The 19626-nt window shown below is 51.2% G+C and overlaps 1 protein-coding gene across 1 annotated transcript in view; it reads left to right on the forward strand.

Moving 5' to 3' along the window:
- Positions 1-10795: 10795 nt before the first annotated feature.
- Med26 (mediator complex subunit 26) overlaps positions 10796-19626 on the forward strand; it is a 46448-nt gene continuing 37617 nt past the window's right edge. The window contains exon 1 of the mRNA XM_051169508.1: positions 10796-11065. Coding sequence (XP_051025465.1) covers positions 10994-11065 — 72 coding nt within the window. The 5' untranslated portion in view covers positions 10796-10993. The remainder of the gene's footprint in view (positions 11066-19626) is intronic.

The following is a 19626-nucleotide window of genomic DNA, read 5'->3' on the forward strand; positions in this document are numbered from 1 at the left end:
GAGGTTCAAGAAGCTGCGATCCTATTAAGCAACAGGTCTTTTCTCTGCTAAAACCAGACATATATAACCTGAAGTGACATGCCCACTAAGTGCTCCTGAAGGTCAAACCTGTAATCCAACCTTAGTACTGGGATGTGGAGTTTCAGTTACTGTTTTCCAGGTTCTGAGCTACAAACTATAAGGTGCTGCCTTCTGCCTCCCACACCCCCCAGTGCAGCCTGGATATGCCCTCCTTTTATTCCTTTTTCACAAATCTGACAGACAAGTCAAGCTGTCTGCGGGTGATCTTGCCAGCCACCCTGACCAGCATGCAGTGTGTCTACTCCTACCCTTACCCAAGTGGCCTCTTGGAAGTACGCCACCAACAAAGAACTGCAGAATTCCACTTATCACCTGGGATCCAGCGGCGTCCCTCCCACCTGAGACTCTTTAGATGAGGGCTGCCTGTAGGTCACTGATGGCTCCAAAGGACAGTGCCTTTGGGCTGGCAGTAGTGTCTACACTGGAGGCCTTCAGGGTTCTGTAGGCCTCATGGTGAGCAAGGCCCATGTTGGAGGATAGAAGAGTCCCCAAGAGTACTCACAGCGAGGGCATGTGGATGAGGCCACGGTATGTGGGGAGCAGGGTTCAGGGCCTGTCATCCAGGGCGCAGCCACCCTGGCACAGCAGCCACCTTGAGTTTGGAGTTACTTGTGGCCAGAATCAAGGGACTCAGAATTTTCATCTGGACTCTGGTGGGAGCTAAATTCCACCCTCCCAACTTGGCCTGAACAGAACGTGTGGTGTCACCATGTCTGTCCCTGCTTCTTGGATGGCTCCCACTGTGTTGTGGAGGGCCTGGGGGTGGGACATGAGCACAGCATGCCTGGAGCTCTGCAGACACTGGCTGTCCCTGCTAGAAGATACAGTTTTCGAAGTGCACTAATTTCCAGCATAATAGTGACCCCCCCCCCCCAATTTTCCCAGAGCATCTACTTGTGGCTATATTTGTGATGTTCTGACCAGGCAGAGGTACAGCTCTGTCCTCTGCTCTGCGCCATCCCACACACATTCTGAGCTAATGGGCACTTCCTGGTTCTTTTGTCAGCAAATCCTGCACCAAATGGCTTTGGGAGTGCAGTGTGCTCAGTTAGACTGCTGCATGTGCTGTGGCCTTTGGTGGCTTCTAGGGTGCTGTATATAGTGAGGGAGAGGCTCTGGGGCACTTGTTCCTGCCCCAGTAGTGAGGCTTCTGTTTTGCCATAAGTTTCTCACTACCTGCTCATGTTGATATCCAGTGATTATAACATGGACTTGTTAACAGGCTAGCATCACCTGCACAGGGTGGCTCTGCTGGGAGGCTACCTGGAGCATAGCTTCCTGGCTTGTTCTCTGTGGAATTCTTTGTGTGTGATACATGAGGCTTCTCTGTATAGTATTACCTTTGCATCTAACTTTTAATTTTAAAAATATTAATATTTTTTATGTGCATAAATGCTTTGCCTGTATGTATGTCTCTGCACTAGTGCATGCGGTGCCCAGGGAGGCCAGAAGAGGGCGCTGGATCCCCTGGAATTGCAGTTACCGATGGTTGTGAGCTGCCGTGTGTGTGCTGGGAATGGAACCAGGGTCCTTTGCAAGAGCAGCCAGTGCTCTTAACCGCTGAGCCATCTCTGAAGCCTTGGTTTGTTTTTGAGACAGTCTCTACATGTAGCCCTCCTGGCTGACCTAGATCTTCTCTAGGACAGACTAGACTAGAACTCAGAGAGATCTGCCCGCCTCTGCCTCCCCAATTCTGTAATTTTTAGGGGGGTGTTGCCTTTTGTTGTTGTTGAGATTTTGTTCCTGTGGTTTGTGGGGGTTGGGGTTGTTTGTTTCAAGACAAGGTCTCGGGCAGGTGAGATGGCTCAAGTAAAGGCCCTTACTGTCCAGCCAGGGGACCTGAGTTAGAGCCCAGGAGGGAGAAAGCCAGCTCCTCCAGCTTCTCCCTTGACCTCCATATGTGGACTCACATGCATGCGCGTGCATACACACACACACACACACACACACACACACACACACACGCACGCATGCACGCACGCACGCACACTCACTCATCCTGTAGTCAGAGCCCATGGTAATTGTGCTCGGATGCAGCCTAGTGGAGGCACTGCTGAGGAGGCCTGCACTGCTTGTTGTTCGGTGTGTGCACTGTCCGCTGGGCTGCAGCTGCTCAGGCAATCTTCAGATTTGCTTGGAGTCTAGGTGGCCAGGTTCAGTGGAGTGAGGAGCAGACAGAAATCCAGCTTCATTTTCTGGCAGCTGGCTTGAGAGTCTGTGAGGTCCCTGCCCCAGGACATAGCAGACTCACTCATCCCAGCTTGGCTATCCTCCGGAATGGCTGGACCTGAGCGACAGCCAAGCTGTGACAGGCAGGCATTTTCTTTTCATCCATTTTATTATCTTCTTTACCAAATTTGTATGAAGTATCTGACAAAGTACCTTACATTTTTCTGTTCGATGAGAGGTATGTGCCATATGTCTGAAGCAGAGCCATGCTTAAAAAAACAACAACAAAAAACTGGGGCCAGGTGTGGTGGCACACGCCTTTAATCCCAGCACTTGGGAGGCAGAGGCTGGTGGATCACTGTGAGTTCAAGGCCAGAGTGCAAAGGCTTCTGTTCGAGCTCTCAGACCTCAACACCTCTGTGATCCCCAGGATTGCTCACAAAACAGGTGGAAGGTGCAGGCTGCTGGCCGCGATTAGACCCCTTTCCTCCCCTCCTTCCCATTCTTTATCTTAGGCAGCCTAGGGTGGACACCTTTGTTACGGAGACTCTCATAAATCAATTACTGCAGAATTTGTATCTTGTTTTCCACAGATGACAGACATACACACCACACAGTTGTTCCTTCTGTCCTTTATTGGGGCTTCATGTGTGTTTTTGGGAACTTTTCCTGGAGTGACATGACCAAATGTCTATTCACCACAGACAAAGCACTGATCATGAACCAAATAAAAGATTTTGCCCAGCTGGGCATGATGCCGCACGCCTTTAATCCCAGCACTTGGGAGGCAGAGGCAGGTGGATCATTGTGAGATCGAGGCCAGCCTGGTCTCCAAAGCACCTAGGAGAGCCAGGGGTACACAGAGAAAACTTTTCTCGAGAAAACAAACAAACACAACAACAACAACAATAACAAAAAACCCCACAACCAACCAAACAACACACACAGTCAACAAAAAGCAGCCGGGAATGTGGTGATGCTGACTTGGAAGGCCAGAGCCTATGGGGCTGGAGCACTGCCACAGGACTGACCACCAACAACAGCTGGGGCTGCTGTGGTGGTTTAAACTGAAATGCCCACATAGACTCAGGCATTTAACACTTGGTTACCCAATTGGTGACGTTTAAAAAGAGCTGGGGGGTGTGGCCTTGCTGGAGGAGGTAGGCCCTGGAACCGAGAAAACCCCTCCTTTTAGGTCACTTTTAGTCCCGGTGTTTTGGGTTTGTCTTTGTCTGAGGCAGGGTTTCTCTGTGTGGCCTTGGCTGTGGTGGTGGCTGTTCTTGGTTGTCAGCCTGACGCTGTCTGGCGTGAAGGACAGTCCAGAAACGGAGGGTGCACCTGTGAGAGAGAGCGCCGTGCTGCTTGGTTTGAAGTGGGCGAATCTGCTTCCAGTCTGGACCTTTGACGGTGAAGACACAGGTTTTCGTTCCCGATCTTGAGGTAGAAAGGCCACACCTTCTGCTGGAGGCCCGTGTAAGAACATGGAAGGAGGCGGATTTTGCTCTCTGCCTGCTTGCCTTGCCTCACTGGCACATCCATCCCATGTCTTTGTGATTCCAGCACATACAGAGACCAGCGGAGACACCCAGCCTTATGGGACTGAGCAACTACTAGATTCTTGGACTTTCAGTGCACAGCTGGCCATTGTTGGGTTAGCTGGACTGCAGCCTGGAAGTCCTTCCAATAAATTCCCTCTCTATATGTATTTATTCCATAAGTTTTGCGACTCTGGAGAATTCTAATACAGCTCTCCTGGAACTTGCTCTACAGACCAGGCTGGCCTTGAACTGAAGGCAGTGCCAGCGAATGGCTTCGTCAAGGGGTTTTATCATGGCAACAGAGAAGTAACGAAATTGGTAGCTGGGTGGCAACGGCTCAACACCTTTAGTCCCAGCAGGGGCAGAGGCAAGCAGATCTGAGTTCAAGGCCAGCCTGGTGTACAGAATAAATTCCAGGACAGTCAGGGCTACATGGAGACACTGTCTTGAAAAAACAAAACAAGAACAACAAAAGAAGTTGGTACTGGGCTGGAGAGATGGCTCAGAGGTTAAGAGCACTGACTGCTCTTCCAGAGGTCCTGAGTTCAATTCCCAGCAACCACATGGTGGCTCACAACCATCTATAACGTGATCTGATGCCCTCTTCTGGCCTGCAGGTGTACATGCAGGCAGAACACTGTGTACATAATAAAAAATAAATAAAACTTAAAAAAAAAAGGAGTTGGTACTAGAGAGCGGGCTGTTGCTGTAACAGACTTGACTGCTTTTTGGAAGAAATGTGGGAAAACTGGGACTTTAAACTACAAATAGCAGTTCACCCCTGTAAGAAAGCATAAAAGTCACCTTAGTCGCGCTTGGAGCCTGGACGACAGCAGTGCTCAGAGTGATGTGGACTGTGACGGCCCAGCTCAAGGGGTCTCGGAGGGAACTATTACAGAACTAGGCTGGAGACTACCCCTGGACAGTTTGGGCAGAGAACATGGCTGCTGTCTGTTGGTCGGGAGAACTTGCCGCATTGCCAGCAGTGGACTCATCCTTTAGTGGAGGGAATTCCAAGGTTATGTATAGTCTGTGGTTATTGTTGCTGACGATTATGCAGGCTTTCAATGAAAAAGTGCAGTGGGGCAGAAAGAAACATGAAATGTATGGGTTGAAGAGGGGGAAAAATACTCAGGGGGCTTAGTATTGCACTGAAGGCTGGAATTGCTCCGGTTACCGTCAGTCAGGACAGGCCTGCTCTGTCCTGAATGAAGGAATGATGCCCTCAGAGCAAGACCCCACCCGGTTGTTTCCTCCCAGCAGGGCAAAGGGAGTCACGGCAGGGGAATGCCTGCTTGGCGTCCTTAAGAGGCTGTGGTGTGAAGCTGTGAAAGTGAAGCCTGGGTTGCACTGGAAACCCCAAGACACCGGAGATGCCAGCTCCGTGGGATGTCTGCCAAAGAAGTGGACCTAGCCCAAGAGAGGAGTGAGTTGCAAACAGCAAGATTGGATGCACAGAGCCATCTTAGCCCTCTTGGGCCAGACATGGAGCTATAGGCTCTGTAGTTTGCCCTGGTGGGTTTTAGCCCTTTGGTCGTTTTTCTCACTATGCCCCTATTACTCCCCCCGCCTTTTTTGGATGGTAATGTGTATTCTGTGCCATTTTGAGAGCTATGTAATTCAAAATTTGATTTTATAGGGGATTACAATTAAGAGATTGCTTTGAGTCTCAGAACAGATTTTGGACTTGTAGGCAGCGCTGAGGCTGTGAAGGACTGTGGGACTTTTGAAGTTGGGCTGAATGTATTTTGTAGTATGGTATGGCTGTGAGCCTATGGGAGTCAAGTGGAACGTGCTGGTTTGGTTAAGAATGGACCCCTAAGCTCAGATGTGTGAACAGCTGGTCCTCAGGTCCTGGTGCTGTGTAGATAGGCTTAGGACGTGGTCTTGCTGGGAGAAGTTGGGCACCTCTATAGCCCACACTGGACCCCACATTTGTAGCTGGGGATGATCTTGAAGGCCTGATCCTGCCTTCACCTCCAGTGTTGGGTGACAGTTTGTACATCCCTAAGTGATCCTGCTTCTCTGCCTCCTGGTACTTGCTGTGTCCGGCTCGGCAGTGGCAGCGCTGGCAGGCACTCTGCTTCCTGGGTCGTGTGTGCATGTCTGTCAGCTGCAATCGCTTCCTTTGCAGAAATGCCTGCGCTTTTACACAGCAGCTCCGAGCGCACAGAACGCTGGCTGGTCTCAGCTGGAGCGCCACCCTTTCAGACATGTCCGAGTTGTCCTGTACAGAGTAACCTTTGCCCTCCCTGGAGTTCCAGCTGCACTCAGCTTCAGGACTTGTGTGAATCTGTGTTCTTTGGAGATATCTTTGGTTTTTGAGACCATGGAGCTGCACAGGCCAACGCACTGTCCTCCTTCCCTTCCTTGTGTGGGAAGGCTGGTGTGAGGGCCACATCTAGCTTACAGTCTTGTTTTCCTGATGGCCAGATCTCTTGGTACTGGAAGTTAAGACTGCTGTGAGCAACCATGTGGGTGCTGTGAGTAGAATCTGGGTTCTCCTGAAGGTTCTGGGCCATCTCTCCAGCAACCCCGCCCTTACTCTCTGAGGACAGTTTCTGTTGGTGTTACTTTAAAAAAATGTGTGTGGCAGTTTCTCTCTTAACCTGGCTACCACCTAAATAATTGAGACTGGCTTGTTATTTATTTAATAAGCTTTACTGCACAGCAACTGAGCAATGTCTGTATTAACCCTCTAAGCTAGTGTGGCTTCCTCCCAGAGTAAATTCCTGACAGTTCTTGCACTTCATGGCTCTCTCTGCTCCAGCTGCTCTTTTCTCACGTCTCCTGAACCTCTGCTCACATCTGAATCCCCACTTCCTCTCTCTCCTCCCCTGGCTGGCAGGAAGTCCAGCCCTGCTCAATGATTCCGTGTTAAGCTGCTTTATTGACATATTAGGTTTTGACAATTAGGGAGCCAAGTTTAGACAGGAGATTCTCAAAACAAACACTGCAAACAGATATGGGGCAGAGATCAGCACTTGACAGCACAGTGACAGTAACATGCCTACTCGTTTCAGACTCGCAGCCTAGGCTGGCCTCAGATTCAACAAGTAGCCAATTCTGCACCTGAATTCCTGGTCCTCTTGTCTCCACTTTCTTACTGTCAGGACTACACTTGAGACTCAGGCAGGAGAATTACAAGTTCAAGACTAGGCTGGGCTACAGGAGACCCTGTTTCAAAAATGCAAATAACAAGGTTGGCCAGATGGCTCAGCAGGTGGAGCTACTTGCCACCAAGCCTACGCCAGTCCCCAGGATGGTGGAAGAACAGAACTGATTCTTACCAGTTGTCCCCTCCACCTGTGCAGTGGCACACGCATAACACACAAACACAACTATATTATATAAAACCAAACTTAAGTAAATGAGCAAGTAGAATAAAGTTGTGTGCATAGGTCTTCCGCAATATTTTAGTTTATTTTAAAACCATAAAATGGAAGTTGGACACTCCGGAGGCAGAGGCAGGCTGATCTCTGTGAGTTTTGAGCCCAGCCTGGTCTATAGAGTGAGGTCCAGGACAGCTGGAGCTACAGAGAGAAACCCTTTCTCAAACAAAAATCAGAAAATGGGCTGGAGAGATGGTTCAGCTGTTAAAAATGCTTGCTGCTCTTCCAGAGGACCAGAGTTCAATTCCTCATACCTACACGATGACCCTCTTCTGGCTGCTTCACTGGCATGCGCGCGCACACACTCCTTCCTTTTTTCCTTCGAGACAGGGTCCCTCTGTGTAGCCTTGGCTGTCCTGGACTCGCTTTGTAGACCAGGCTGGCCTTGAACTCAAGAGATTTGCCTGCCTCTGCCTCCTGATTGCTGGGTATAAAAGTGTGCCCCACCAACGCCAGGCATAAAAATTAATCTTTAAGAAAAGAAAACAAGAAGAGCAAGGCATGGTGGTGGTGCGTGCCTGTAATTCCAGTGTTGGGGAAGTGGGGGCTGCACGAAGAGCCCAAGGCCAGGGCTGGAGATGGTGCAGCAGGTAAGAACACTTGTCTTTGCACAAAGACAGGATTCGATTTCCAGCTCACAACTGCCTATCATTCTAGTTCCAGGGGTCTCATACCCTCTTCTGGCTTCTGTGGACACCAGTCAAGCATGTGGATGCACAGATGTACTACAGGCAAAACATTCTATGACATCAAATATTTGTTAGAGACAGGGTCTCTCTCCATATCCCTTTCTGTCCTGGAACTCACTATATAGACTAGGCTGGGTTCATAGATCCTTCTGTGTCCCCTGAATGCTGGTATTAAGGGCATGTACCACCATTCCAGGAAAAAAAAACATAAAAAAAAAGAAAAAATAAGGGAGAGAGAGAGAGAGAGATGGGGAGGCAGGCGTGGTGGCGCACGCCTTTAGTCCCAGCACTCGGGAGGCAGAGGCAGGGGGATCTCTGTGAGTTTGAGGCCAGCCTGGTCTACAAAGGGAGTCTAGGATAGCCAAGGCTACACAGAGAAACCTTGTCTAGGAAAAAAGAAAAGGAAAAGAAAAAAGGTTCAAGGCTAGCCTAGACTACACATGATGCTCCCAAAATCTGGGAGAAGTCTAAAATAATTCAGCTGGCAGGTAAATTGAATACTGTCCCATGTTTTCCCACTTAACCCATGCAAAACTAATTGCCTGTTTAATCATAATACTTGTTTTGAAAAAAGACTTACTATACTATTGAATGAACAATTAAGGTAGCAGGTCTGTAGGGCAGGATGGTGCACTTAATCCCAGCTCGTTTTTTTTAAAATAATTTTCTTTTTTTTTTAAGATTTATTTATTTGTTATGTATACAGATTTCGTTATACATGGTTGTGAGCCAACATGTGGTTGCTGGGAATTGAATTCCTGACCTTTGGAAGAGCAGTCAGTGCTCTTAATCTCTGAGTTATCTCTCCAGCCCCCTTAATCCCAGCTCTTGGAGGGCAGACTCCGGTGGATCTCTGTGAGTTCGAAGCTAGCCTGGTCTACACACAGTGAGTTCCAAACCAGCCATAATTGCATAGCGAGAGCCAGGCTAGCCAGGGCTTCATAGTGAGAGGCTGTATAAGGGGGAGGAAAAAAAAAAATCAACGAATAATAACAAAAAGACAAGTAATAATGACAATAAAAGCTGGTACAGCTGTAATCCTGCACTAGGGCGGCAGTGGCAGCTCAGGCTTCACAAATCTTGCCATAAAACTCCAAAACTGGGAGCCAGTGTTGACGAAGGAACTTGTTTATTTTGCTTATCTGGTGAGATTAAATATATCTTCAAAATGGGCTGCTTTCCAACTTGGACCATGAGCTCCAAACCCCTGCCCGGGAGAGAGCATACTTGAGAAGTATTCCTGTTCCTTCACTGGTGTAATGCAAAGTTTTCAGCCATGAGCAGCCCTATTGATAAAAGCTGTAATTTTTCCAGGGCAGAGGAAAGGGCTGAGTCTACCTGCTTCTAAGCACTGGGATTAAAATGCTTGGCTCCCTGCCCGGCATAGTAATCCCAGCACTCAGGAGGCAGAGGTAGGCAGATCTTTGTGAGTTCAGGACAGCCAGGGTTACACAGAGACACTCTGTTTCGAAAAAACAAAAAACAATAACTAGAGTCCAGGACAGCCAGGGATATTACACAGACAAACAAACAAACAAAAATGCTTGGCTCCCCACGCCCCAGCCACGCTCCCTAAAGTATAACAAATTCAAAATTAAGAGGTGCCCAGTTCTCAGGAATGCGTGGTTTTCTTTCTTTTTTGGTTTCTCTATTGTTATCTTGACTGTCCTGGACTCGCTTTGTAGACCAGGCTGGCCTTGAACTCACAGTGATCCGCCTGCCTCTGCCTCTGGCTCCCAAGTGCTGGGATTAAAGGCATGGGCCACCATGCCCGGCTACATGTGGTTTTATTAGTTGTTTCTCTTCCGTTTCAAGTCTGGATTTTTAAGGTAACAACATAAAAGGGAAGTTATTTTTCCCGGGGTCACTGTAGTATAGTACGCTAAATTCGGAGCCCGCTCTCCCACTCCTTCATCTGTAGGGGTCACCGAGGGACAGGGGACCAGAACCCATATTGTGACATCCTTCGTTTCTGGGTTTGACCTAAAACTCCAGGTGACCTTGGCACTTCTTTTCCTCCTCGCTGAGGCGTTCCCGTTTTTCCAGCACCTGAGATGCAAAGCGATTGGCGCTCAGTGGCCCCGGAAGGCGGAGAGGAGGACGGCGGGCTGCAGCTCCGCATCCTGCCACGCACACGTAGACCGGCCACCTCCAGCCGGCGACGAGAGCTGTGCTCCCTCCTGAGTTCGGGCCCCGCGCCGCTGCAGTGCCGAGGTGTCAGCGTCGTGCGAGCCTTGCAGGCTGGCGCTCTCCGCGGCGGCGGCTCCCAGACGTGCCCTTAGATCCCCTCAGCGCGCGGGTCACACGGGGACACGCACTGCCCTGCGGACCCGCGCCTCGGGCCTCCGCAGCGGCGACGGCTGCGCAGAGCTCCTCCGACGGCCGCCCTTGCGGCGCGGGCTGCCCTCCTCAGGGTCGCTACGGCCGCCCCAGACCCTCGCTCTGCAGGAGGCCATCATCGGGGGGGGGAGCGCCTCCCCGCGTCGCAGCCCCCGGGCACCCCGGAGGAAGCCTCGGAGATCCAGGACCTGGCGCGTGCGCTTCCGTCGGGAAGCCCCGCCCCTGGCCCGGAGTGGGCGTGGCCCCGGCAGCGTCCGTTGCCCCGCCCAACCGCCTCCCAACGGCTCCCTCGGTCCGGCCGAGGAGAGGGGCGGCACGAGCTGGTAAGTGCGCCTGCGCGCGCCTGCGCACCTTCAATGGGCGTGGCGCACGAGCCGGCCCCTCCCAACCCCGGCGTCTCCTCCCGCCCCCATCTCCCAACCTCCTCAGCGTGGCGCCGACGCTGCGTGCGGCGCGGGTTACCCAGAGTGCTCAGCGCGGGGGCAGCTCACTGGAGTTTGGTTCTCGAGGCGGCGGTGGCGGCGGCGGTGGCGGCGGCGGCTCCTCCGTCGGCTCCTCCTCCTCCTCGCTCGGCGGCGGCGGCGGCGGCGGTCCGGGGCCCGAGCTCCGGTCCCCTCCGCTCCCCTCCGTCCTCCGCCATCTCCCCCGAGCGCCCCGACCTCCTCCGGCGCCGCGGGGAACATGCGGCTCCGTTCCCGGAGGCCGGCGAGTGACTGACCCGCGTACCCCCGCCTCAGCCCGCCCGCCCGCCGGCCCGGCCGCTCCCCCCCGCTTCGCCCAGGCAATGACAGCGGCTCCGGCGTCTCCGCAGCAGATGAGGGACCGGCTGCTGCAGGCCATCGACTCCCAGAGCAACGTAAGTGACTGCCGCGCGATCGGGGACCGAGGCCGCATGTACCGGGACCCTCCCCCTCCGGCGCGCCCCGGGCCAGGGGGGTCTCTCCCGGCGGCGCTCTGCCCGCCACGGCCGCTGCCATCCCGGTCTCTCCTTCTCCTGGGTCCGGGGGCCACAGGCAAGGCGGATAGCCCGGCAGCTCAGGGTACCTGAGGCCGAGGCTTCACGCGGCCTGGACTGAGGGATCGTTCGGAGCTTTGATCAGAGCTGCTTCTCCTCCGTTGCTCCGGCCGGGCTGCCCTTGGTGCTCCCTACCGTGCCCTACCTGCCTCTTCCCGACTCCGGGAACGGAGACCGCCCCCTCCCCACCCCCCGAAGGTCTCCCTGCCGGGGGCCAGGTGGGAAGCAACTAGTGTCCCCGCGATGACTCGGGCAGCCCGCGTCTCTCGAGTCTCGGCCTTTCCTCCCCTTCGGTCTTCTGGCTGAAACCTCCTTCCTGGGCTCAGAGGGAACCCTAGGCCCGCTTTGCTCCTAGTCCGGTGCCTAGGATTTCTGGAGAGTCTCCTCTCTTTCTGAGACTGGACCTGCGTGTATAAACCTCTCCTGGGGGTCGCTGCCTAGGAAAGACTACCCTGCAGAGGGTTGGATCCTTCCTGTCAAATTTTTTTGGCCTAAACGATCCATTGCCAGCCTGATCAGAGCCTGGGGTTTTGGTACTGAATTACTGGCCATCACAGTTGATTGCTCTCTCGCTCTTTCCTTCCGGCCCTCCTTCCATCTTCCTTGCCACACCTGAGGGGCAGTCTGGTGCTTTGAGCCCTTGGCTGTCAAGATTTAACTATAAGGGGTCACTTTATGTCACATTTTCCTCTGCTAAGGGTCCTGTGAGCATAGGGACCCCTTTTTCTTCCTGTGAGAGCACAGACTAATCTCACCTGTTGTATATTCTCCAAAGGTTTGTTGGCAGTAGGGGGCCGGTGTCCTTGCTTCTGGCAGGAGCAGGGCCATGGGAAGATGAACAGGCGTTCAGATATGAAGTGTTTGCTGGGAGATCAGGAAGTGGTCTTTGAGATCACTTTCTAATATGCTCTGGATGGAAGAAAAATCATCTTGGGCTTGGTGGGGGGGTGGATCTGAGGTTTAAGCATGGAGTCTTTGTGGGTTCCCTTGCCTGTGCTTGGCTTGTTACTCGTAGCAGTGTGCTTGGAATCATTGACGTTATGCAGGCTTGGTAGGAATGGAGGTGTCCTGATCTCTGTAAGAATCTGCTTGCCAGATCCAAAGTAATTTTCTTCTTCCTGGTCTTCAGGCCCCATTAAGATCAACTGGACAGTAATTTAGTAAACATTTTAGACATTTTTTGGGGGTGGAGGAGGGACAGGCTAGATGAAAATCTTCTAGGAAGTATTTTTTCCTTAGCTTTTTGTTTTTTTATTATTTATTACTGACTTATAATCACATGATTGGAATATTAAAAGATAAAAACAAGTGATGTGAAAATGAAGTCTCAGTGGCTTTTGTATCTCTTCTGAAGCCACAGTGTACACAGTGTAATTATTTTTGTTTGTTTGTTTGTTTGTTTGTTTGTTGTTGAGCCAAGGTTCCTCTTCTGTGTATCCCTGGCTGTTTCGGAATTCTTCGTAAACCAGGCTGGCCTGGTTGGCTTGCTTCTGCCTGCTTCTGCCTCCTGATTGATGGGATTAAATGTATGTGTGCACCACCACTACCCAGCTTCCACAGTGTAATTTCTTTTTTTCTAGACAGGGTTTCTCTGTGTATCCTTGGCTGTCCTGGACTCCCTTTGTAGACCAGGCTGGCCTCGAACTCACAAGGATCCACCTACCTCTGCCTCCCGAGTGCTGGGATTAAAGGCGTGCGCCACCATCGCCTGGCTGTAGTGTAATTCTTACTTACCTCCCATGTGTTTCATTCCTTTGCTGCAATATTATCAGGGATCCTGACTGTTGCCTGTGAGACGGCTGCGATCAGCAAGTGCTTTGATGGATAGGCATGATGCTACAGATCAGGTGGGGCAGCGACCTCGGGGTCCAGTGCTAGGTAAGGCTCTGACTAAAAGGCAGTAAACAAAGGAAGATAGAGGGCCCAGTTTCCTTCCTTCCTTGCTTCCTTCCTTCCTTTCCTTCCTTCCTTCCTTTATTTATTTTGAGACAGAGTCTCTCTGGAACTTACTATGTATGTGGACCAGGTTGGCCTCACAGAGGATCTGCTGCCTCTGCCTCCCAAGTGCTGGGATTAAAGACATGCCACCATGCCCAGCCCCTACATATTAGTTTCTTGACTCTTCCCTTGGGCCTAAGTGTTAGTATGCTTATTGGCCTGTGGGTTAGTTACTTGGAGTGTATATCTCAAAGGACTGTAGTGATAGGAGAACTTACTGTGGTGGCTGGAGTTAAGAACTTGTCTTTGAGTGAGGAGGGAACTGTTTCCCTAAATGTGCTGTCAGTGACCACACATGAATACGGACAACTAAGTGTATGTGACAGGTGCTGGCTTTGTAGGATTTCTTTGTAGAATTTAGCCTGGAGGACTACCCTTGATTTCTTGCTGAGGTGTTGCAGGGTGCTTGGGCATTTGGGCTTTCTCCAGGATCACTCAGGGCCCAGGTAAGAGCTGTGTGTTGGCTCAGGGCTCTCTGCTCTGCTCTGCCCAGTGATGAGCTCCACCACTTTGTAATTGACACATATTTAGGATGTTCATGGAAAAAAATACAAAACGGGGACAGAGTTGAAGAGCCAACACTAAAATTAACCCTCTTCAGAGAAAAGTGACAGAGAATGGTGTCATGTAATGCTTACCTTTATGAGCATGCAATTATGGCAGACAAATTTAGCTGTTGGCTTAAAACAATCAGTGCCAGGCAGCTGACCTGAAGTCTACAGCCTCTGAAATTGGGAACAACATCTCACTGACCAGTTCCTTGACCAAGGAGGTCTCTGGAGGAAAGCTGTCTGTGCTGTGTTCTAGCCTCAGCAGCAGCAAGCGCTGTCCTTTCTGTCAGGTCTGCCCTTCAGGAAGTCCCCCCTCTCCTTTGCAAAAGACAGCTAACAGACTTCCAGACTGTGGAAGTTTCACTCACCTCAGTGTGTGTTAGCTCAGGGTTGCCAATGGCCTCTGAGGTCTCCTGCACATCTGCTGTAGTCTGTGTTGTGAAGGAAGGTGAGGGCTATGAGTCCCTCCTGCACGGGAGTCATGGCGAGCCCCCCTTTGGCCACTGGCAGGGTTGTTCTTAGTTCTGTGGTGCCCTTGCTGCTGAGGAAAGCCTGGGCCGTGTCTGCCCGAGAGGTAGTCTAAATGGGCTTCTCATAGGTGTTCCATGTCCCGCCTCCTTTCCTAGAGAGGGACCCTGCTTCCTTTCTCCATGATGGTTTCACCTATTGAGCCTGTGACTCAAGAGCTGCCTCCAAGCCCCATTTTCTCAAGAAGCCCTGGAACCTCTCCATGACCTGAAGGCTAGCTGTGGAGTGCCCAATGGGAGCCTTGGTGACTGAGAAAAATCACAGGTGGCTTGAGATGTGTCTGTGAGGGTCTGTGTGACCCTACAGCTAACAGATTTCACTTTTCAGGACAGTACAGTCCCATGAAAAGCTAAGCGGTGAAGTCATGGTCCAGGATGGGGCAGCCAAGGGCAGGTTTGTGGCTTGGGTGCAACAGAGAAGGCTTGGTGAAGGAAGACTTGATGGAAGCACTGCTGGGCTCTGGAGCAGATCTCAAGAGCTGCTGTCTTGCTGTCCTCAGTCCTGCAGAAGCAGGGGCCATGGCCATCATTCCCCACGTCAGATCACCCGCCTCTGCCGGCCTGCCGATCTGGAAGGGCTGCAGTGGTCTATGTGAATTATTCTAGAATGGTTTCTTCTGTTTGCTTGCTTCAGGAATTCATGCAAGGTGGATTGTGTGAGTTTTTCCAGCTATCTAAGGAGATAATGTATACCCCTAATTAATTTGCGTTGAACTCCAGCAGTGTGTTCTGTTCCTAACCTCTCTATAAAGGGAGGTGGGATGAAGCCAATACCCTTTCTGACAGCACGATGCTAGGGTGTCTGCTGTGGCCAGGAGAGGACGAGGTACTTTTGTTTCTTACTGGCTTCATGTAATAAGGTGACTGGCTCAGAGTTCGGGACTTACCCAGAGTTAAGGTACAGCACTTCTGACACTGAATAGTATCGTGTTGTGGTTGAGAAATGGAGACATGATCTGACCCGACGCATGAGGCAGGGTTGAGCTGGTGTGAAGAGCAGGGAGGCGGTGTGCCGTCATGCTGGCCTTGCTGATGCCCTGGCTCAGCATCCTTTGCAGTCAACTTCTGTCCTTGTTGGGGTGTCAGCCTGGATGGGTGTTGTGAGCTGATGAACGTCCTGAGTAGGGAAGGCCTGACCTGCCAGTCCTATGTGATGGAGCTGGGTGAGCGTTAACCTGTCAGCATCTCACGGGCTCTGTTCAATGTGCGTGGAACTTTGTCTGCATCTTGTGCTTCAGCTTTGTTTTCTGCTGAAAAGTGACAACTTAAAATGCCAGGGATCCTGTCAGAAGGAGGGTACAGGAGCTGTGTGTCAGCTCTGCCTGGTCCTGCACAGTGGTGCGTTCTGCTGTGACCAGGATCCGGGAGAAGAGCTGTGTGGCAGTTGTGGCTTTGGGAAACGAGGTAACAAATGTCACTTGGGAACCAGGTTTTGTCTGTTTGGCATTTTGTCTCCCTGAAGAAGGTAGACCTTGTCAAACTCTGTGAGTTTTTGTTGTTGTTGCTGTTGTTTGGGTTTTTCAAGACAGGGTTTCTCTGTGTAGCCTTAGCTGTCCTGGACTACCTGGACTAACTGTCCTGGTCCAGGCTGGCCTGGAACTCACAGCGATCCGCCTGCCTCTGCCTCCCGAGTGCTGGGATTCAAGGTGTGCACCACCACCGCCCAGATTCTGTGAGTTTTTAGGTAGTCCTCAAAACTGGAGGTTCTAGAGGCCTAGAGAGCATCTGAGCACTGTCCTGGAGGAGGGGACTTTTGTCCTGGACACAGATATAAAAAGAGCATGTAGTAGCCTTTATCCTAGCACTCAGGATGCAGAGGCAGGCTGATCTCTGAGTTTGAGGACAGCCAGGGCTACATAGAGAAACCCTGTTTTGGGGGACAGAGGCAGTGGCGGCGTGAATTATCCCTTGATGTTGCTGTGTGTGGCAGACATGACAGGGTGCCAGGGCTGGGTGAAGGGGTATCTGCTCCAGCAGTCCTCAGCATCACTTGACCCCAAACTGGCCCCAGCCTGAGCATGCATCTCATGAGGCTCCTTCTGAAGTTCCTTCTTGGGGCTGCTCCTTTTTCATTTCCTGGAAGTGGATGGTAACAATGGGCAGCTAAGTTTGGGGTCCATCAGGCAGCAAGCAAGCAGTGTGTTCTGTGGTGGCCTTGCTATGTCCGCACTCCTTTTGTTCTCGGGGCACATGTGTCCTTAGTGTAGGGTCGGTCCTGTGAAATGGGTGTTTCTTGAGCAAGGTGAACCTGCGCTGTGTCTGCTTCCACCCAGTCTCAGGTCTGGGAGGCCTTGCAATTGTGTCTTCATCATCAGGGACACTGGCGGTAACGGAGCCTGTGGGGTCTGAGAGGTGCCTAGTTGTCTACTGTTTCTCTGCAGCGCTCATAGTGTTCGCAGTGGTAGGCAGACTTGGGCACACTCGACCCCTCGCCACTGGGGACCTGGAACTTGATAACATGGTGTGCTGTGTATGATTGTCTGAGGTGCCTTGAGCTGGAGCTGCTTTTTTTTTTAATACTTTTGAGACAAGGTTTTTCTGTGTAGCCATTGTCTGTCCTGGACTTACTCTGTAGACCAGGCTGGCCTGGAACTTAAGTGATCCGATGCCTCTGCCTCCTGAGTGCTGGGACTAAAGGTGTGCGCCACCATGCCCGGTTGAGGCTGGAACTCTTGAGCACAAATGGAACAGTTTCCCAGTGTCTTATTATAAAGTAGGATTTTTTTGTGTGTGTGTAGGGGGGGCTTTTGGAGACTGAGTTTCTCTGGCTGTTCTGGACTTGCTTTGTAGACCAGGTTACCTCTGCCTCCCCGAGTGCTGGGATTACAGGCATACACTATCTTGCCTGGCCTTTTTTCTTTTATTAAAGTGTGTATATGTGTGTGTACTGCTTGTGGGTGTGCTTGTGTGCCTGATTGGGGAGAATTATAAGTTACAGCATATCTATGAAGGTCAGATGACAACTTTATGGAGCCAGTTTTCTCCCTCCATGTTTATGTGGGTTCCAGAGGATTGAACTCTGGTTGCTAGGCTTGTACGAGAGTGCCTCTGGTACACCTTGCCGAACAAACAAAAAAGTGTGTGTGTGTGTGTGTGTGTGTGTGTGTGTGTGTGTGTGTGTGTGTGTGTATAGGTGCCTAGGGAGCTAGAAGAGGGCATTAGAGTAGTATCCTGATGTGGGTTCTGGGAGTCAAAGTTGGGCGCTCTGCTAGAGCAGTAATTCTCTCTTAACTGCTGGGCTATCTCCTCAGCCTCCAAATTAATTAATGAATTAATTAATTAGAGACAGGGTCTATGTGTAGCCCTGGCTGTTCTGAAACTCACAAGAGATCCATCTGCCTCCTGAGTGCTTGGCTTGCACCACTACCGCCTAGCTAGACCTTTTTTTAAAATAAAAAAGTATTTTTGAAAAAGATTGACTTTTTGTGGATGAGAGTTTTGCTTGCATATGTGTATGTGCACCAGACATGTACTTGTGAAGGGTTGTAAGCCACCATGTGGGTGCTGGGAACTAAGGTCCTGTGGAACAGAGCCATCTTTCAAGCCCAAGAAAGAATTCTTTTTACTTTTTTGTTTTTGTTTTGTTGTTGCTGTTGTTTTTTGAGATAGGGTGGCTCTGCATCTCAAGTGCTGGGAGTGAAGGCATGTGCCACCACAACCACCTGGCCCAAGATAGAAGTCTTCAAAAATTTTTTTATTATTTCGGTTTTTCAAGACAGGGTTTCTCTGTGTAGCCTTGGCTGTCCTCGACTCATTTTGTAGACCAGGCTGTCCTCGAACTCACAGCATCCACCTGTCTCGGGCTCCAGAGTGCTAGGATTACAGGCGTGCAGCACCCCACCTGGCCAAGATAGAAGTCTTGAGAACATGAAGTGACTCTTTGGAATACTGTGTCAGCTGGAATTACATTCTGTTTAGCAGGAACAGGTGCTTAGCTCTTGGTTTGTCCCTGTTATGAGGGAAAACAGCCGTGGAAGTAGTAGTCAGGTTGGTCAGTCTGTGAGCAGTTTGTCCCGTGGACTCCAAGATGGGACCTGTGTATATTTCAAATTGTCTGAGAGAGTTGAAGGGCTTGGACATAGTTGAGGCTAAGATTGCATTTTCATTTTCTTGTTGTTTAGTTGCCATCTTCCTCTTCTGCCTGGACTAGCCTGGAACTCTTGCCTCAGCCTTTCAGGCAGCTGGTACTGCTGGTGAGTGCTGTAGCTGAGGTGGTGTGGAACTTACTGTGTGGGTATAGACAGAGGACAAGAATCCTGGGAGAACCTCCGCTGCCCTTAGGGCTGTCTTGGATTGTTGCTGGCTAATAAGTCCAGGGCCACCAGGACCCTTGGACTGCTTGGTGGCCATCTAGTTCCCTAATTTGTGGTTCTCTATGCATTGTTGAAGAGAGGGTCACCTGAGGTGAGATGATGTGCCCTCTGGGGTGCAGGCCTGCCAGGCAGCCAGGGTTCCAGCCTCAGAGCTTCTGCGTGCGGCACTTTCTTGGATCCAGCCAGCGGAGCCTGTGAGCCCCGGAAGCCCAGGGCCGTCACGGTTCCAGCTGGCGGGCACTGCCACACCTTAGTCCCAGCCCTCAGGAGGCAGGCCAGGCCAGCCAGGTTTATACACAAGCTTTGTCTCAAAGTAAATAAATTTAAATTTTAAAAATGGCTTCCCCTGAGCTCAAAGGTAGGTATGGTGTCTTGTGTTGGCAGCAGCAGTTGTGTCAAGCCAGTGTCTCTAGATGATGAGCACAGTGGCTTCTGGGCGCTTGCTGGCTTTTGTTTGTTTGTGTTTGTTTGTTTTTCCAGACAAGATTTCTCTGTGTAGCCTTGGCTGTCCTGGACTCACTTTGTAGACCAGGCTGGCCTCGAACTCACAGTGATCTGCCTGCCTCTGCCTCCCGAGTGCTGGGATTACAGGCGTGAGCCACCGTGCCTGGCCTGCTTGTTGGCTTTTTTATCCTGAAGGTAGGCACTTGTCTTCAGCTAAGGGGCCAGGAGAGACCAAGCAAACTGTGGGTGTCAAACCAGTGCTGGGTGACCCTGAGGCAGGTGGGCTCGGTGCTGCCTGGCCCACCTTCCTGCTGCAGGGCTCCTGAGAGCTGAGCTCTCTCTCAAAGGCCCCACCATAGTGGTTCAAAGTGTTTAGTTTACATGTCTACTCACTTCCCTGTTCCTGAAACTTTCCCCCTTTTACTTAAAAAATATTAAAAGAAATATAATTTCTAGCCGGGCACAGTGGTGCATGCCTTTAATCCCAGCACTCAGGAGGCAGAGGCAGATGGATCTCTGTGAGTTCGAAGCCAGCCTGGTCTATAAAGTGAGTCTAGGACAGCCAGGGC

This window comes from Acomys russatus, chromosome 27 (genome assembly GCF_903995435.1).
Source record: "Acomys russatus chromosome 27, mAcoRus1.1, whole genome shotgun sequence".
Classification (NCBI taxonomy): Eukaryota; Metazoa; Chordata; class Mammalia; order Rodentia; family Muridae; genus Acomys; species Acomys russatus.